General features: G+C 44.5%; 3 protein-coding genes across 7 annotated transcripts; all 3 read left to right on the plus strand.

The window, feature by feature from the left end:
• Window positions 1-2,975: 2,975 nt before the first annotated feature.
• Window positions 2,976-15,804, plus strand: LOC126384027 (biotinidase-like). Of its 5 annotated transcripts, none has more exons than XM_050034850.1 (7): window positions 2,979-3,451; window positions 5,998-6,147; window positions 6,279-6,430; window positions 6,523-6,700; window positions 6,787-7,017; window positions 7,294-7,386; window positions 7,465-7,934. In XM_050034850.1, the coding sequence occupies exons 1-7, from the start codon at window positions 3,233-3,235 to the stop codon at window positions 7,735-7,737; spliced, it is 1,296 nt and encodes a 431-aa protein (XP_049890807.1). In that variant the 5' UTR covers window positions 2,979-3,232; the 3' UTR covers window positions 7,738-7,934. The 5 variants fall into 5 exon arrangements, with proteins under 5 accessions (XP_049890806.1, XP_049890807.1, XP_049890810.1 ...); XM_050034853.1 differs by lacking the exon at window positions 7,465-7,934 and adding an exon at window positions 15,757-15,804 and having other exon boundaries at window positions 2,981-3,451; window positions 6,787-7,208; XM_050034852.1 differs by lacking the exon at window positions 7,465-7,934 and adding an exon at window positions 11,477-11,527 and having other exon boundaries at window positions 2,981-3,451; window positions 6,787-7,208.
• Window positions 9,318-11,875, plus strand: LOC126384033 (biotinidase-like). The gene is made up of 6 exons (XM_050034860.1): window positions 9,318-9,545; window positions 9,943-10,095; window positions 10,254-10,408; window positions 10,555-10,732; window positions 10,808-11,398; window positions 11,477-11,875. The coding sequence occupies exons 1-6, from the start codon at window positions 9,333-9,335 to the stop codon at window positions 11,747-11,749; spliced, it is 1,563 nt and encodes a 520-aa protein (XP_049890817.1). The 5' UTR covers window positions 9,318-9,332; the 3' UTR covers window positions 11,750-11,875.
• LOC126384230 (biotinidase-like) lies at window positions 13,152-14,428 on the plus strand. The gene is made up of 2 exons (XM_050035192.1): window positions 13,152-13,468; window positions 14,240-14,428. The coding sequence occupies exons 1-2, from the start codon at window positions 13,256-13,258 to the stop codon at window positions 14,426-14,428; spliced, it is 402 nt and encodes a 133-aa protein (XP_049891149.1). The 5' UTR covers window positions 13,152-13,255.
• Window positions 15,805-15,997: the final 193 nt, after the last annotated feature.

The following is a 15,997-nucleotide window of genomic DNA, read 5'->3' on the forward strand; positions in this document are numbered from 1 at the left end:
TAGGGCTGTACCAAGTAGTTTGAAGCTCCAGTCGCAATGGTGGCATTCAAAATTGGAAACTGCACAGCTTTTTCCCTGTGTATTTTCATTCTCCTCTGTTCATTTAAATCCAGTATTTAGGCACAGTTGCAGATAAGATTAGGCAACACCACTATGACAGGATTCCCACAATCATGGGATTTCAAAATCTTGTTTTCCAGGCTTGGAAATGTCATGGAATTTGTGCAGTGAAATTGTTACCGTAATTTTCTGTGGATAACCTTAAATGTATTATCAAAACGGCAAATTCACTTTCTGTGGCTGCTGACGCAACAGGGTGCTAGCATGCGTCGACAGTATGATTTATTGTGTCTCATGATCCTAGGCCCCACTACTTTTAAACTGCACTGCATTTTTGAGATGGTGCAATTCACATGGGCAGCCCAGGGTGTTCAGTTGGTGCCAATGTGCATGTTTTAAATGCTCTGAAAGTAGAGTGTAGTAGTTTGACAGAAGGGGGGGGGGGGGTTTATCCAAACAAATTAAGCAACAGGTTAAAAAATGAAGATGGTTTTAGGTAATGATGTCATACAATTTTATTACACATTTGACGTTTCATTCAAAAACCGCAATAGAAGCCATAATTGGTACAACCCTTGTTGAAAGTCCTGACTGTTGGCTTTAATTTGAGGGTGTTTATATTAGGGCTGCAATGATTAGTAGACTAATAGATGACTAATCGACTACTAAAATAATTGGTGACTATTTTAGTAGTTGACTAATCATTTTGAGTCATTTTTGATAGAAAAGTACTGTAAAAGTACCCCAAAATACTCTTATTGCAGCTTCTTACATTCAAATATTGGCAGCTTTACACTAGGAATGCACCGATCCGATATCTGGATCGAATATCGGCCCCGATATCAAAATAGATGGATCGGGTATCGGAAAATGTAACCTACACCTGAGGCAATCCTTTCCCTTTAAATCTATTGCGATGCGAGCTACGTCATACGTCATGGAGCGAAGGAGAGAATCTGCTGTGTGGAGGTATTTCACACTATTTCAACTACTGTTGCACAATTGTTTATTTTTGTTGAAAATAAATAGTTCATCATTGCATTAATCTGTTTCATCTTGTTTCATTTTATCTTAAGAAAGAGCTGTGTAGTCATCAATGCCTGATGCCTCTAGTCTTTTCTGTTCTACATGTAAAGGTATATAGCTTTTTAGGTCAACCATAGTATCGGATTGGTATCAGGTATCGGCTGATACTCAAAGCCACAGCATCGAGATCGGTATCAAAACTGAAAAAGCTGGATTGGTGCGTCTCTACTTTACACGCTCTCCCATGACGGTGAACTACAACTCTTTGGCTTGAGTACGAAACAAGACATTAGATGACATAATTTTGGGGTTTGGGAGAGACAGACCTACATTTTTCAACATTTTAACACATTTTTCGATAAAATGATTAGTCGACTAATCGAAGAAATAATCGACAGATTAGTCGACAATGAAAATAATCGTTAGTTGCAGCCCTAGTTTATATTCATATCAGGCAAAACAACTAGGAAATTGTAGCCTTAGTGTTGTCCCACTGCACTGTCCTATTTTTTTTTTTAAAGTCTCAAATCTCTTTTCTTCCGCTGATGGATCTCTCTTTGTGGAGCAAAGCCAGCCAGGGTTGGAAATCAGCACCAGCCACGAGCCAAATGCTGATAAAACATGCAAATGACTGCTTCATTTGCTTCACTCACCAGCCAAAAAAAATAATTGAGTGTCTGGGTGATGTAGGAATCCGCCAGCAACAGTGGGAGGTGGACAGAGAAGTTGATTTCCAACCTTGGAGCCAACCCAGCTCAATTTGAAGCCCTGAGCAGGACAGACAAGTGAGTGATGAGTGTGTGTTCTTATAGGCGAGGGGATCACTTTCCCTGCTGGTGTTTAAATTACCTTACATACCTAATAAATGGAGTGTTATGTAACAATGCTGCTGTGGTCAAACACTCATGTTGTCCTGATGATGGTACCTAAAGTAAGATTTTGCTTGTACATATAAATAAACTTGCAATCTAGGGAATTAGTATTTTTGAAAATGTGTTTTTATGCATGACAGTCACCTTTTTGATTAAATATATAATCTTCCATTTTTAATTCATTTCCAATATTGCAGGATGCTTGGTCCATCCAAACAATGCCAACGTGCCAACTATAGTGCAAAGACAGCATCTCTTTTCTAGACTCAAGAGCAGCTTCTTTAACCTTGTGTCCTATTGTCCATAAATATCTGCACACCCTTGCAGTCCATGTTTGAGCCATCAAATGTTCATTCGTGCTGTCGTGACTTCCCCAAACAGCCTTCACGTCTTCCTCTGCGCTCTTCCTACTGGGTCTGCGATGACGACAACCCCCCATGAAGCCAGACCTTAAAGATAAAACACAGGTGTGTATTTATTATTTCAAAAGACATTCACAAGTGATGTTACACCTACAAGTGCAGAGAGGTCTTACTGGCAGCAAATACAAGCTGTGCCACTGTCCCAATAGAGGTAGTTCCACCTTGTCGCATCACTCTCCGGGCTGCACTGAACACATACGCTCCGGACAGGACCAAACCTCCGCCGGAGATGAGCCGACAGCTCCAGCAGCTCCTAAACATCTGGTCGGGTTTTGACACGGGGGTGCCTGTTCCTCCTGGGACTGTTGACATTGTACCACAGCGTGTGTGCTAATGCTAATGCTAATGCCAATGTACTTCCTGGTTAAAAACGCACCAAGACGTCAGACAAACATGAAAATAAATAAGAGCCCGCTTCTCAAATACGTCCTCATGTGTTTAAACAATTAGTCCACATGAGGAAGGAAGTTACAACCAAAAGTTTGTCTCAGGTTCTGCTCATGCCGGGCTGTAGAAAGGTCAGACTTGTGAACTACTTCCGGGGTATTCAGCATTGTTTCCTGTGTTGTCCTTTCAAAATAAAAGTTTGTTTATGTCTCGCTGCACGGTTGCCGCTAGTTCTGTGAATAAGCTGTCTTCTGTTAGTCGTTCAGGGCGTGTACACAAGTATTTGGAAATGTACCCTATAGACCTACTGCAAAAACTACGATCATGTAGATCCAGATTAGTGAATTAAACACAACTATAAATCGCAGGAGGGGTTGCTGAGTCAGGAGTAGGACTTCTGACCTCTGTTATGGTGTAACTAGTCCATATGGGAAACATCGGTTCCTGTCTCTCAGGGAAGAAACAATGTTTTTGTTCATTGTCGTTTTTGTCAGTCTCTTTTTTACTTCGGCTATTGGTCAATCAGAGCCCGTTGTGGACTCCTCGTATGTTGCTGCTGTGTATGAGCACAACTTAATCCTGAACCCGGAGCCCCATGTCCCCCTGTCCCGCTCCGCAGCCCTGCAGCATATGCAGAAAAATCTGGATGTCTACGAGGAGCAGGCAGCCCGGGCTGCTCAGCAGGTATGGTCAGGTTAGGTGAGAGTTATAAATGTTTATTAGACAAAGAAACAATTGTGGTTATTGCTAATTTCATAAATAACTCTCCTCTGTTAAGTCATTATCAGTATTCCTCAGAATTATATGCTTAAAGGTAAGGGGTAAAAAAGCTTTCATAATGAACTTCAGTTGGCTTTAAAGGACGAAGACTCAAAGCCAAACTTTGTCCTGCATGTTACAGATTTTCTTGACGATATTTTTGGCTGAACCAGTAAAACTTAACATGATTGTTAACTGTTAACTCTCTATTTTTTGGTCCTTGGACCCTTTATGTAAAGTCTCAGATGTCACCAAGGTCGTAGGTTTGGTTTCCACATTGGAGGGGGCCCATATGAAACAGGGGGATTTGGGCCTCTGCTAGAATATTTTGAGCATTAATGCATCAATTTATGGTGCAAATGTATTTAATTTTGTCACAGTAAAAGACCTCCACTACTTTTATGTCTTTAATGGGCAGGGGGGGAATTGCTCATTCTAAATATTGAGGGAGACATGTAAGTAAAATTTATTTATATAGTGCTTTTTGCAGACATAGGTCACAAAGTGCTTCACAAGGACAATATACAACAAGAAACAAATCATCGAGACAAAGTGACGATGTGAGTCATGTCGTGAAAAGTGTTCAACCAGCAAAACTATTTGTCACACACACGAGAATGAAAGGAGAACAGCTCTGGCACATACAAGTTACCTCAAACGCCTGAATGCTGCATGTCTCCTGCATCTCCTCTGAAATAACAACATGGCACCAAAACAGCAGCAATGAAAGTTCTTAATGATGTCATCAGTGCTCTGGATGATAAACAGCATTGTGTGTCCCTCTTTATTGACCTGTCGAAGGCCTTTGACACAGTTGACCATGACATTATGAAACAAAGATTAGTCAACATAGGTTTGTCTGACATGGCAGTGGGTTGGTTCAGTAACTACCTCTCAGATAGAACACAATGTATGCAAATTGAGGGTATGACATCTGATAAGCTGAGTATCCACAAGGGGGTGCCACAGGGCTCAATTCTTGGACCTCTCCTCTTTGCTATTTATATAAATAACATTGGTAAAGGTGTAGAAAATGCTAAATTTCGCATTTATGCAGATGACACAATAATGTACTCTTGTGCATCAACATTAGAAAAGGCTTTTGAAAAACTTCAAAGTGCTTTTACTAGTTTACAAGTGCAGCTGTGTCAGCTAAAACTTGTCTTGAATGCAGACAAGACCAAGCTGATGGTATTTACCAGGTCAAAGAAAGAGCCCCAATCTTTACCTCAGATTACCACAATGCAGGACAAATCCATAGAACGAGTATCATTCTATAATCTTAACTTTGATTTTCATATTGAGTCCCTGGTAAAAAAAAAAAAAAAAGCTCAGACTTAAATTAGGCTTTTATTTTCGCAATAAATCATGTTTTTCTTTTGAGGTGAGAAAACGACTTGTTTCTGCCACTTTTCTTCCTATGGTGGATTATGGAGACATTCTGTACATGCATGCATCTGTGGCTTCGTTGCATCTGCTGGACTCTGTATATCATGGTGCCCTGAGGTTTGTGACAAACTGCAAATCGCTAACTCACCACTGTATTCTTTATCAGAAAGTGGGATGGCCATCCCTTACTTTACGCAGGCTGAGTCACTGGTTTGTTTTTATTTATAAAGCAATATTGAAACAGCTTCCAAGCTATTTATGTACATACATTGTCCAGCAGACAAACACAAGTTACTGTCTACGCTCACAAAAGTTGTTTTTACTGAATGTAAAAAACACTCGTAGCTACTGAGTTTGGTAAAAAGGCGTTTCAGTTCGCAGCCCCTATGGCGTGGAATGAGCTCCAGAAGGACTTGAAATTACAGGAGCTCATCTCTTTAAGTGTTTTTTAAACAATAGTTAAAGGTAGAGCAGGTGTTGAAATATGCAACTGCCTCTCTTCATGCCTAGCACACATCATTTGTTGTTGTTTTTTTATATTGTTTATATATTTTATACAGTACACTTGCCTGTAAAATATTGTAACTGTGTGCATCTGTAATGATTTAATGTGTGTCTGTAACTTTTGCTGCCTTCTTGGCCAGGTCCCTCTTGAAAAAGAGATTCTTAATCTCAGCGAAGCAAACCTGGATAAATAAATGTTAAATAAATAAAATAAGCCTATGGACGTCTCTGCTGTTGTTACTTGCTATGCTGTGCACAATATTTAACACTTGCCCACACTCAGATCATAACCAGAGACCACTGAATTTAAGATTCAAGAACTATTTGATTTTTGACACAAGTCACTAAAAAAAGCCCAGTCAGGATATTATAAATGTGATGGCAGGGTGCTTATGAGGGTGGGCATATATTACTGCAAACGAATCAGTGTTCCCAAGTTAACTTGGTAACCAGGAGTGCTTGTTTTTCTCTTTGTTCTCACATAAAGAAGCACATTTAATGTCACACACTTCATGACTACAGTAGAGTAATGAAGATTGTCTCATCTCTGTACTCTGTCCTCATCTTCCCTCAATCAGGGAGCCCAGATCCTGGTGTTTCCAGAAGACGGTATTCATGGTTTCAACTACAGCCGTTCGTCCATCTCTGGCTACTTAGAAACCATTCCTGACCCCCAGCAGGAGAGCTGGAACCCCTGCACAGAGCCGGGCAGATACAACAACACTGAGGTGCACAATCACACTTCTAGACTTAAAGTTGTTACTGAACAGGCACTCTGACATGTGATACACTGACATGAAGACACCACTATGCTGCTCAGAGCCTTCACTCATGCAACACCAGTCTGTGAATTCTACAGGTTCTCCAGCGGTTGAGCTGTATGGCCCATCGTTACAACCTCTATGTGGTGGCCAACATGGCCGACCTGCAGCCCTGCCCCCTGAAGACTGACCCCTCCTCCTCCTGTCCCCCTGATGGACGCTGGCAGTTCAACACCAACGTGGTTTTCAGGTGCAGTGCAGACCTTAAATTAGAAATAGTGTAACTGAAATCCAGCAGGTGCACCTATACATCATTTCCAAGTAAACTCTTTTTTCTTACAGCTCAGATGGCCTGCTGGTGGCGCGCTACCATAAATACAACCTCTACTTTGAGAAGGCCTTTGACACACCGCCTCAACCTGAGATCATAACGTTTGAGACACCTTTTGCTGGAAGGTTTGGCCTCATGATCTGCTTTGACATCCTGTTCCATGATCCCACAATTGTCCTAGTGGAGAAGGTAAAAAACAGCCGCTCAAATTCTCTACCCAGTTCTACATTCCTGTGTTTAGTCTCCTCTTTTCCTGACATTGGCCTCTCCTTTAGGGTGTGCGTCAGCTGATCTACCCCACAGCCTGGATGAACCAGCTCCCCCTATTGGACACAATCCAGTTCCAGCGGGCGTTCAGCTTGGGTGCTAATGTCACCTTACTAGCAGCCAACATCCGTAGCGACCGACTGATCATGACAGGAAGTGGCATCTACACCCCCTTCTCTGCCACTTACTACCACGCCCAGAAAGGAGACCCAGAGGAGGGCAGGCTGCTGGTGGCCAAGGTGCCAGTGTTAGACCCAATGTGGGTGGGGCGGAGTGGAACCACAGGGGAGGGTGTAGTTAGTAGTCAGTCCACATCATCTACACTTAAAGACTCTGGATACTGTTACCAAGAGAGCTGTTTTAATTCTCCTCCTCCTGAAACTGCTCCATCAGTTCCTCCCTCATCCACTACCTTCATCTCATCCATGATGTACGACCCATTCACATTTGTCCTCTTAAACCAGACAGAGGGTGAAGTGAATGTGTGTAATGGCACATTTTGTTGTCACCTGCAGTACCGGAGGTTTCCACAGGGTGGCAGTGAAGAGCTCTACGCATTAGGAGCATTTGCTGGAACACACACTGTCAACGGACGCTACGCCCTGCAGGTATGAATGACAATAAGTTTGAATATTTCAAAGCTGCTTTTTGAGACTCTTGTCACATGTATCATATCTGTGTTGCAGGTGTGTGCACTGGTCCGCTGTGCAGGGTTGGACATCAGTTCCTGTGGACAGGAAGTGGAAGAGGCTGAATCTAAAATGGACTTCACGTTGGAGGGGAAGTTTGGGACCAGATATGTGTACCCTTCAGTCTTAGCTAGTGAGCTGGTCCTGGAGCAGCCTGAGCATCTGGAAACAGCTGCAGATGACACAGTGACCATGAGACACTCGAACATGACTGGTGGGCTGCTCACTGCCTGTCTGTACGGACGAATGTATCACCTGGACAATGAGTGAACTGCTTAGGAATAGATGGGTGTGGCAGGAGAAAAATGACAAATACATTTTAAAAACTGATTTATCAAAATAAGACGGGTTGAGTTGTCACACATTTGTCTTTTGTCATATACACTACTTATGTGTGTGAGTGACAGCTGCCAATGTTTTCTATGATAGCTCAAAGAACTCTGAATAAAAACACAATCTGTCCAGGCAGTCCAGTCGGTCTGTGTCATTCCTTCCTCACATGTAGATCGCAGTAGCCCAGAATGCAAAAAGGCAAAGGAGTACGCCCTCTCTCACCAGGAGATGGAAGCTTTATGAGCTGAAATAGAGAAGCTTAAATAATTGATGCGGGCTCCACCTACCTTGCTTACCCCTCAGGCAGTTGCCCGGGATTCACATTAGGATGGGGATGATGTAATGTTATCAAGGACTTCAAATTCACCTCAAAGTTTCAAGGCTGTGAAGGCGTGTTTAGCCCAAGGAAGGATTTAAAAGACTTGGACATACTTTGAGGGTTCTCGGACAACTGCAGACTTGCACCTGTCAGGTGGACGTGCACACAGTTCCCTATGTACTACAACTGAAGGTCCACAAATGTGTTCAACACATGCACATTTCCCAATCTGCACTTCACTGAATTGGTGGCCGTTATGCACCAAATTGTTGTTCATCAACTGCCAAAAAAAAAACATCGGAAAGAAAATGGTGACCTCAGGATGGCAAGAAGAGCTCCTGTGATTGGTGTTTTTAGCTGAACAATAAGCAAACTGCAAAAAGAGACAATACAGTGTGCAACCGCTGAATGACAGTAGGACCAGGGATGGCGATTACAATACAATGGTGCAACACGTGAGAAGCATTGATGAGGAACATGCACAGTCAGCATCACAAATTTTGGGCTGCACATGGACCTCCACTGAGCAGGGGGAGGGATCCTGCCCACTGTGGGTGACACTGTGTGCAGCCCTGGCTAAAGCTGGGGTATTGTGGTGTTTCAATGGACTCTTGCATTCCCACATTTTCAAGTTCCAGCGTTTTGAAGTTAGTCACTGTACCAGAAGTGTGGCTGCATTCTGGGCGGCAGTCAGGGGGATGGCACTAACAGAGATCTGTGTGGCAGTTTCCTGGACAGCAACTTGCACTTTCTCAAGGTTTTATGGTTCTGTGAACTCCTGAATGACTACCAGTCAGAACCTCTTGGGGCAAGGAGACTGTCAGAGGCTGAATGTATGCTACCACATGGTATTCATAGCTTACACGTCACATATGTGAGATCTCGACATGGGTGGAGCACGATGAGACATGTCATTTTGTTTACAGCCGCTGGCAGTCATCCAGGAACTCACAGAACCACGGTTATACCTGCGTAACTTCTGAAAAGTATCTGAAAATAAGACAAAACTACCTCTGTGAATGTGGACCCAGATTATACAGTAAACACAACACTATCTCACAAGGGGAGATTCTTATTAACTTAAAACCAAAAAAATCTGCTAAATCGACTCTGTTTACCTCAGCCGAAAGTAGAACCATCAAGGTTTTATTGGGTAGTGTGAACAGGTCTGTCTGGTTTACAACATTTGTGTCTGTCAGGGGAGACTGGAGCGATGTTTTTGGTTGTTGTTGTCAGTTTTTCTTTAATGTTGCCCGTTGGTCAAACAGAACCCATCGTGGACTCTTCTTATGTTGCTGCTGTGTATGAGCACAACTTAATCCTGAACCCGGAGTCTCGTGTTGCCCTGTCCCGCGCCGCTGCCCTGCAGCATATGCAGAAAAACCTGGATATCTATGAGGAGCAGGCAGCCCGGGCTGCTCAGCAGGTACGGTCAGGTCAGGAGAGAGTTATAGATGTTCAGTTTTTCAGCCAAAAAAATAATCTTGCTTATTGCTCACCGTGGTGACACTGACAGTTAAATTTGTTACAGATTAGAAACTTCCTGCATGTCACGGTTGTTGTTAGTTTATGACTTAAACTTTCACTGTTGTGGTCCTTTAAATAAAGTCTCAGGTGTCACTGCTGTTGTCACTTGCTCCAAATTGCAGAATATTTAAAAGTTACTACAGCTTGGATCATAACCAGGGACCACTAACTGTTTATGTTTGATCAGTGGCACAACCAAAGTAGGGATGGGTGGATTTAATGTATCACAGTTTATGACGGAGGAATGATTAAGCTTGTCTCATCTCTGTACTCTGCCCTCATCTTCCCTTGGTCAGGGAGCCCAGATCCTGGTGTTTCCAGAAGACGGTATTCATGGTTTCAACTACAGCCGTTCATCCATCTCTGGCTACTTAGAAACCATTCCTGACCCCCAGCAGGAGAGCTGGAACCCCTGCACAGAGCCGGGAAGATACAACAACAACACTGAGGTGCACAATCACACTTCTAGATTTAAAGTTGTTATTGAACAGGCACTCTGACATGTGATATACTGACATGAAGACACCACTATGCTGCTCAGAGCCTTCACTCATGCAATACCAGTTTGTGAATATCAGTCACATTTGAGTGTGGTTGTGTTAAACAGGTTCTCCAGCGGTTGAGCTGTATGGCCCGTCGTTACAACCTCTATGTGGTGGCCAACATGCCTGACCTGCAGCCCTGCCCGCTGAAGACTGACCCCTCCTCCTCCTCCTGTCCCCCTGATGGACGCTGGCAGTTCAACACCAACGTGGTTTTCAGGTGCAGTGTAGACCTTAAAATAGAAATAGTGTAGCTGAAGTCAGGCAAGAACACCAATAGAAATAGTGTAGCTGAAGTCAGGCAAGAACACCAATAAATAATTTCCTAGTCTGTGTGAACTGTTCACAGAATCTTTTTTCCTACAGCTCAGATGGCCTGCTGGTGGCGCGCTACCATAAACACAACCTCTACTTTGAGGAATCCTTTGACACACCGCCTCAACCTGAGATCATAATGTTTGATACACCTTTTGCTGGAAAATTTGGCCTCATGACCTGTTTTGACATCCTGTTCCATGATCCCACAATTGCCCTGGTGGAGAAGGTAAAAAATTCTGTACCCAGTTCTACATTCCTGTGTTTGGTCTTCTCTTTTCCCGACATTGGCCTCTCCTTTTAGGGTGTGCGTCAGCTGGTTTTTCCTACAGCCTGGATGAATGCACTCCCCCTACTGGACTCTGTCCAGTTCCAGTGGGCGTTCAGCTTGGGTGCCAATGTCACCCTGCTTGCAGCCAACCTGCGTCACAACCACTTGAATATAACAGGAAGTGGCATCTACACCCCCTTCTCTGCCACTTACTACCATGCCCAGAAAGGAGACCCAGAGGAGGGCAAGCTGCTGGTGGCCAAGGTGCCTGTGTTAGACCCACTGTGGGTGGGGCGGAGTGGGACCACAGGGGAGGGGGTAGTTAGTAGTCAGTCCACATCATCTACACCTACAGTCTCTGGATACTGTCACCAAGAGAGCTGTTTTGATTCTCCTCCTCCTGAAACTGCCTCATCAGTTCCTCCCTCCTCATCCACCTTCATCTCATCCATGATGTACGATCCATTTACATTTGTCCTCTTAAATGAGACAGAGGGTGAATTGAACGTGTGTGATGGCACATTTTGTTGTCACCTGCAGTACCAGCGGCTACCACATGGTGGCAGTGAAGAGCTCTATGCATTAGGTTTGTTTGCTGGAACACACAAACGCTATGCCCTGCAGGTATGAATGACAATAATTTTGAATATTTTAATGCTGCTTTTTGAGACTCTTGACACATGTATCATATCTGTGTTGCAGGTGTGTGCACTGGTCCGCTGTGCAGGGTTGGACATCAGTTCCTGTGGACAGGGAGTGGAAGAGGCTGAATCTAAAATGGACTTCACGTTGGAGGGGAAGTTTGGGACCAGATATGTGTACCCTTCAGTCTTAGCTAGTGAGCTGGTCCTGGAGCAGCCTGAGCATCTGGAAACAGCTGCAGATGGCACAGTGACCATGAGACACTCGAACATGACTGGTGGGCTGCTCACTGCCTGTCTGTACGGACGAATGTATCACCTGGACAATGAGTGAACTGCTTTGGAATAGATGGGTGTGTCAGAAGAACAATGTCAAATACAGTTTTAATACTGATTTATAAAACCACATATAAGTGTGTGTGTGGTTGACAGTGTCTTCTATGATCGCTGAAAGAACTCTGAATAAAAACACAATCTGTCCAGGCAGTCCAGTAGTTCTGTTTTATTCCTTCCTGACTGCCTGCGTCAGCTTTATGAGCTTCACTTACCTCACTAACCCTTTAGGTAGTTGCCTGGGATTCACATGAGGATGGGGATGATGTAATGTCATGAAGGCCTTCAAATTCATTTCTAAGTTTCAAGGCTGTGAAGATGCATTTAGCCTCAGGGAGGATCCATCCCTTTAAGGGCTATATCATACAGTCTATACATACTTTTGGCTTGGACAACCTCAGACATGACATGCATGCACTTCAGTTCATACTACAATTGACCCTTCACTAAGTCCGGCCCCCATGTACAGACTGGCCAATCATAACATAGCACTGGACCTTCCCAGACCAGGGTCCAACAACTACACAGCTGTGCTCCATTAACTCTGATCATCATTTCAGATTTCCTTCATTTTCAGGCTTTCAAGAACCAGTTATGGGTTCTTGAGGCAAATTTGTTCCTCATGAGGAGAGGCATCTCTGTGCAAAGTTTCATGTCTCTACAACATACGGGGCATGAGATATGCCCATTCAAAGTTTGCAATTTCAATCGGTTGCTATAGCGCCCCCCTTTGGCCAATTGGCCCTCTACCAATGCGCCAAATTTCACATGGATTGACCAAGTCAGTGAGGAGAAAAACGTGGAACAGACACACATAGACACACACAGACAGAGTTTTCGTCATTATATAGTAAGATATAGTAAGATAACAGTGAAAAAACAGACTGATCCTGCTGTACAGGAACCAGGGAAGGGAAGCAGGGAAACTTTGCTGATATTCAACCAGCTGTGTGTCATCGCAGTGTGTGCAGGTGAACGTTGTTTGACTTCCCCCGGAGATCCCTGCCGGACTGGCGGCGGAGTTCCGGGTGCTGGCAGCATCAGGGGGGCAAAGCCAAACACCGTTCATCTGCACACACTGCGATGCCACACAGCTGGTTCAATATCAGTGAAGATTCACTTTATATTCATTATCTTCTGTGGCGATCAGCAGTGATGTGGTGGTTCACTTTGACACTCTACACAGAAATATATTGGAGTAAAAGTAAACATTACATTTTATTTAGGAAATGTAGTGGAGTGAAGGTGACAGTTGACAGAAATATAAAAACTCAAGTAAAATACAGATTACAAAGTATCATTACTTTGTTACATGACACCACTGCTATGAATGTGTACCTAGATGTATACAGTAAACATGACACAACTTCACAAGTAGAGCTTCTTATTGACTTTAAACCAAACAAATCAGCTAAGTCAACCCTGTTTACCTCAGCTGGTCTATTGTTTAACATTTACTGGTCTGTCTGGTTTATAACATTAGTGCCAGTCAGGGAAGACGGGAGCAATGTTTTTGGTTGTTGTTGCCAGTTTTTCTTTAATGTTGGCCGTTGGTCAAACAAAACCCATCACGGATTCCTCGTACGTTGCTGCTGTGTATGAGCACAACGTAATCCTGAACCCAGAGTCTCATGTGACCGTGTCCCGCCAGGCTGCCCTGCAGCATATGCAGAAAAACCTGGATATCTACGAGAAGCAGACAGCCCGAGCTGCTCAGCAGGTATGGTCAGGTTAGAAGAGAGAGTTATAGATATTTAGTTTTTCAGCCAAATAAAAAAATGTTGATTGCTTACTTCAGTTAGAGTGACAGTCGAACTTGTTACAGTATTAGGGACTCCCAGCATGTCACAGTTTTTGTTAATAATTCTGTATTTTCTACGTTATATTCCACCCCATAGTTATGCATCGTAAGGAGACAAAATTGATTAACAACAAGGGTTATTTTTTGGTGGAGCTTTCCTAAAAAAAAAATCTGCACACTGGCTGTATGTTCTCAGTCCGTTCTTTCTTAAGTTCCTTATCAGTGAACTATTAAGGCTCCTGAGTGGCTGGCTAGCCTGTCACTAATGTGGGGCTCTGTCCATCAGCAGGTATGTCCTCAGTACGTCTCTGAATCTGAGTCATTCAGTTCATCGTCCACAGTGACAGAGAACAGCAGACACTCTGGTCTGCAGTGGAAGGCTTGGTCAGGCCTCAGAAAAGGAAGGGCCCATCCATACATTGTCATCTGCTTATCTAGGGCTTAGAGCAGGGCAGCAGGCTGAGCAAAGTACTCTGGACATCCCAATCCCCAGCAATGCTTTCCAGCTCCTCCTGTTGGACCCTAATGCATTCTCAGGCCAGATGAGATATATGATCCTACCAGCGTGTTCTGGGTTTGCCTCAGGGACTCCTACCTGTTGGATGCTCATTCAACACCTCTGGCTGGAGACTGGTAGAGTAATGGAGCTTGTCTCATGTCTATACTCTGCTCTCATCTTCCCTTGGTCAGGGAGCCCAGATCCTGGTGTTTCCAGAAGAAGGTATTCGGGGTTTCGAATTCAGCCGTTCATCCATCTCTGGCTACTTAGAAACCATCCCTGACCCCCAGCAGGAGAGCTGGAACCCCTGCACAGAGCCGGGCAGATACAACAAAGAGCTGGAACCCCTGCACAGAGCCGGGCAGATACAACAACACTGAGGTGCACAATCGTATTTCAAGATTTAAAGTTGTTATTGAACAGGCATTCTGACATGATATACTGACATGAAGACACCACTATGCTGCTCAGAGCCTTCACTCATACATCAGTCTGTGAATTTTACAGGTTCTCCAGCGGTTGAGCTGTATGGCCCGTCGTTACAACCTCTATGTGGTGGCCAACGTGGCTGACCTGCAGCCCTGCCCCATGAAAACTGACCCCTCCTCCTCCTGTCCCCCTGATGGACGCTGGCAGTTCAACACCAACGTGGTTTTCAGGTGCAGTGTAGACCTTAAAATAGAAATAGTGTAGCTGAAGTCAGGAAAGAACACCAATAAATAATTTCCTAGTCTGTGTGAACTGTTCACAGAACCTTTTTTATTACAGCTCAGATGGCCTGCTGGTGGCGCGCTACCATAAACACAACCTCTTCTTTGAGGAAGCCTTCGACACACCGCCTCAACCTGAGATCATAACGTTTGAGACACCTTTTGCTGGAAAATTTGGCCTCATGATCTGCTTTGACATCCTGTTCCATGATCCCACAATTGCCCTGGTGGAGAAGGTAAAAAACAGCTGCTCAAATTCTGTTTTCAACTCTATATTCCTGTGTTTGGTCTTCTCTTGTCCTGACATTGGCCTCTCCTTTTAGGGTGTGCGTCAACTGGTTTTTCCTACAGCCTGGTTGAATGCACTCCCCCTACTGGACTCTGTCCAATTCCAGCGGGCATTCAGCTTGGGTGCCAATGTCACCCTGCTAGCGGCCAATCTGCGTAACAACCGAATGAACATGAGAGGAAGTGGCATCTACACCCCCTTCTCTGCCACTTACTACCACGCCCAGAAAGGAGACCCAGTGGAGGGCAGGCTGCTGGTGGCCAGGGTGCCAGTGTTAGACCCACTGTGGATGGGGCGGAGTGGAACCACAGGGGAGGGGGTAGTTAGTAGTCAGTCCACATCATCTACACCTACAGACTCTGGAAACTGTCACCAAGAGAGCTGTGTTGATCCTCCTCCTGAAACAGCTCCATCAGTTCCTCCCTCCTCCGCCACCTTCATCTCATCCATGCTGGGTGACCCATTTACGTTTGTCCTCTTAAACCAGACAGAGGGTGAAGTGAACGTCTGTAATGGCACATTTTGTTGTCACCTGCAGTACCGGAGGTTTCCACAGGGCAGCAGTGAAGAGATCTACGCATTTGGAGCATTTGCTGGAAAACACACACTGTTTGGTCGCTGGGCCCTGCGGGTATGAATGACAATAAGTTTGAATATTTCAAAGCTGCTTTTTGAGACTCTTGACACATGTATCATATCTGTGTTGCAGGTGTGTGCACTGGTCCGCTGTGCAGGGTTGGACATCAGTTCCTGTGGACAGGGAGTGGAAGAGGCTGAATCTAAAATGGACTTCACGTTGGAGGGGAAGTTTGGGACCAGATATGTGTACCCTTCAGTCTTAGCTAGTGAGCTGGTCCTGGAGCAGCCTGAGCATCTGGAAACAGCTGCAGATGGCACAGTGACCATGAGACACTCGAACATGACTGGTGGGCTGCTCACTGCCTGTCTGT

Source organism: Epinephelus moara, chromosome 22 (genome assembly GCF_006386435.1).
Source record: "Epinephelus moara isolate mb chromosome 22, YSFRI_EMoa_1.0, whole genome shotgun sequence".
Taxonomy (NCBI): domain Eukaryota; kingdom Metazoa; phylum Chordata; class Actinopteri; order Perciformes; family Serranidae; genus Epinephelus; species Epinephelus moara.

Coding starts and splice junctions, on each gene's coding strand:
- LOC126384027 (XM_050034849.1), top strand. CDS start 3,233: ATGTTTTTGTTCATTGTCGTTTTTGTCAGTCTCTTTTTTACTTCGGCT. Junction 3,452..5,997: donor CAGCCCGGGCTGCTCAGCAG/GTATGGTCAGGT, acceptor TCCCTCAATCAG/GGAGCCCAGATCCTGGTGTT. Junction 6,431..6,522: donor AACACCAACGTGGTTTTCAG/GTGCAGTGCAGA, acceptor TTTTTCTTACAG/CTCAGATGGCCTGCTGGTGG.
- LOC126384033 (XM_050034860.1), top strand. CDS start 9,333: ATGTTTTTGGTTGTTGTTGTCAGTTTTTCTTTAATGTTGCCCGTTGGT. Junction 10,409..10,554: donor AACACCAACGTGGTTTTCAG/GTGCAGTGTAGA, acceptor TTTTTCCTACAG/CTCAGATGGCCTGCTGGTGG. Junction 10,733..10,807: donor CAATTGCCCTGGTGGAGAAG/GTAAAAAATTCT, acceptor CTCTCCTTTTAG/GGTGTGCGTCAGCTGGTTTT.
- LOC126384230 (XM_050035192.1), top strand. CDS start 13,256: ATGTTTTTGGTTGTTGTTGCCAGTTTTTCTTTAATGTTGGCCGTTGGT. Junction 13,469..14,239: donor CAGCCCGAGCTGCTCAGCAG/GTATGGTCAGGT, acceptor TCCCTTGGTCAG/GGAGCCCAGATCCTGGTGTT.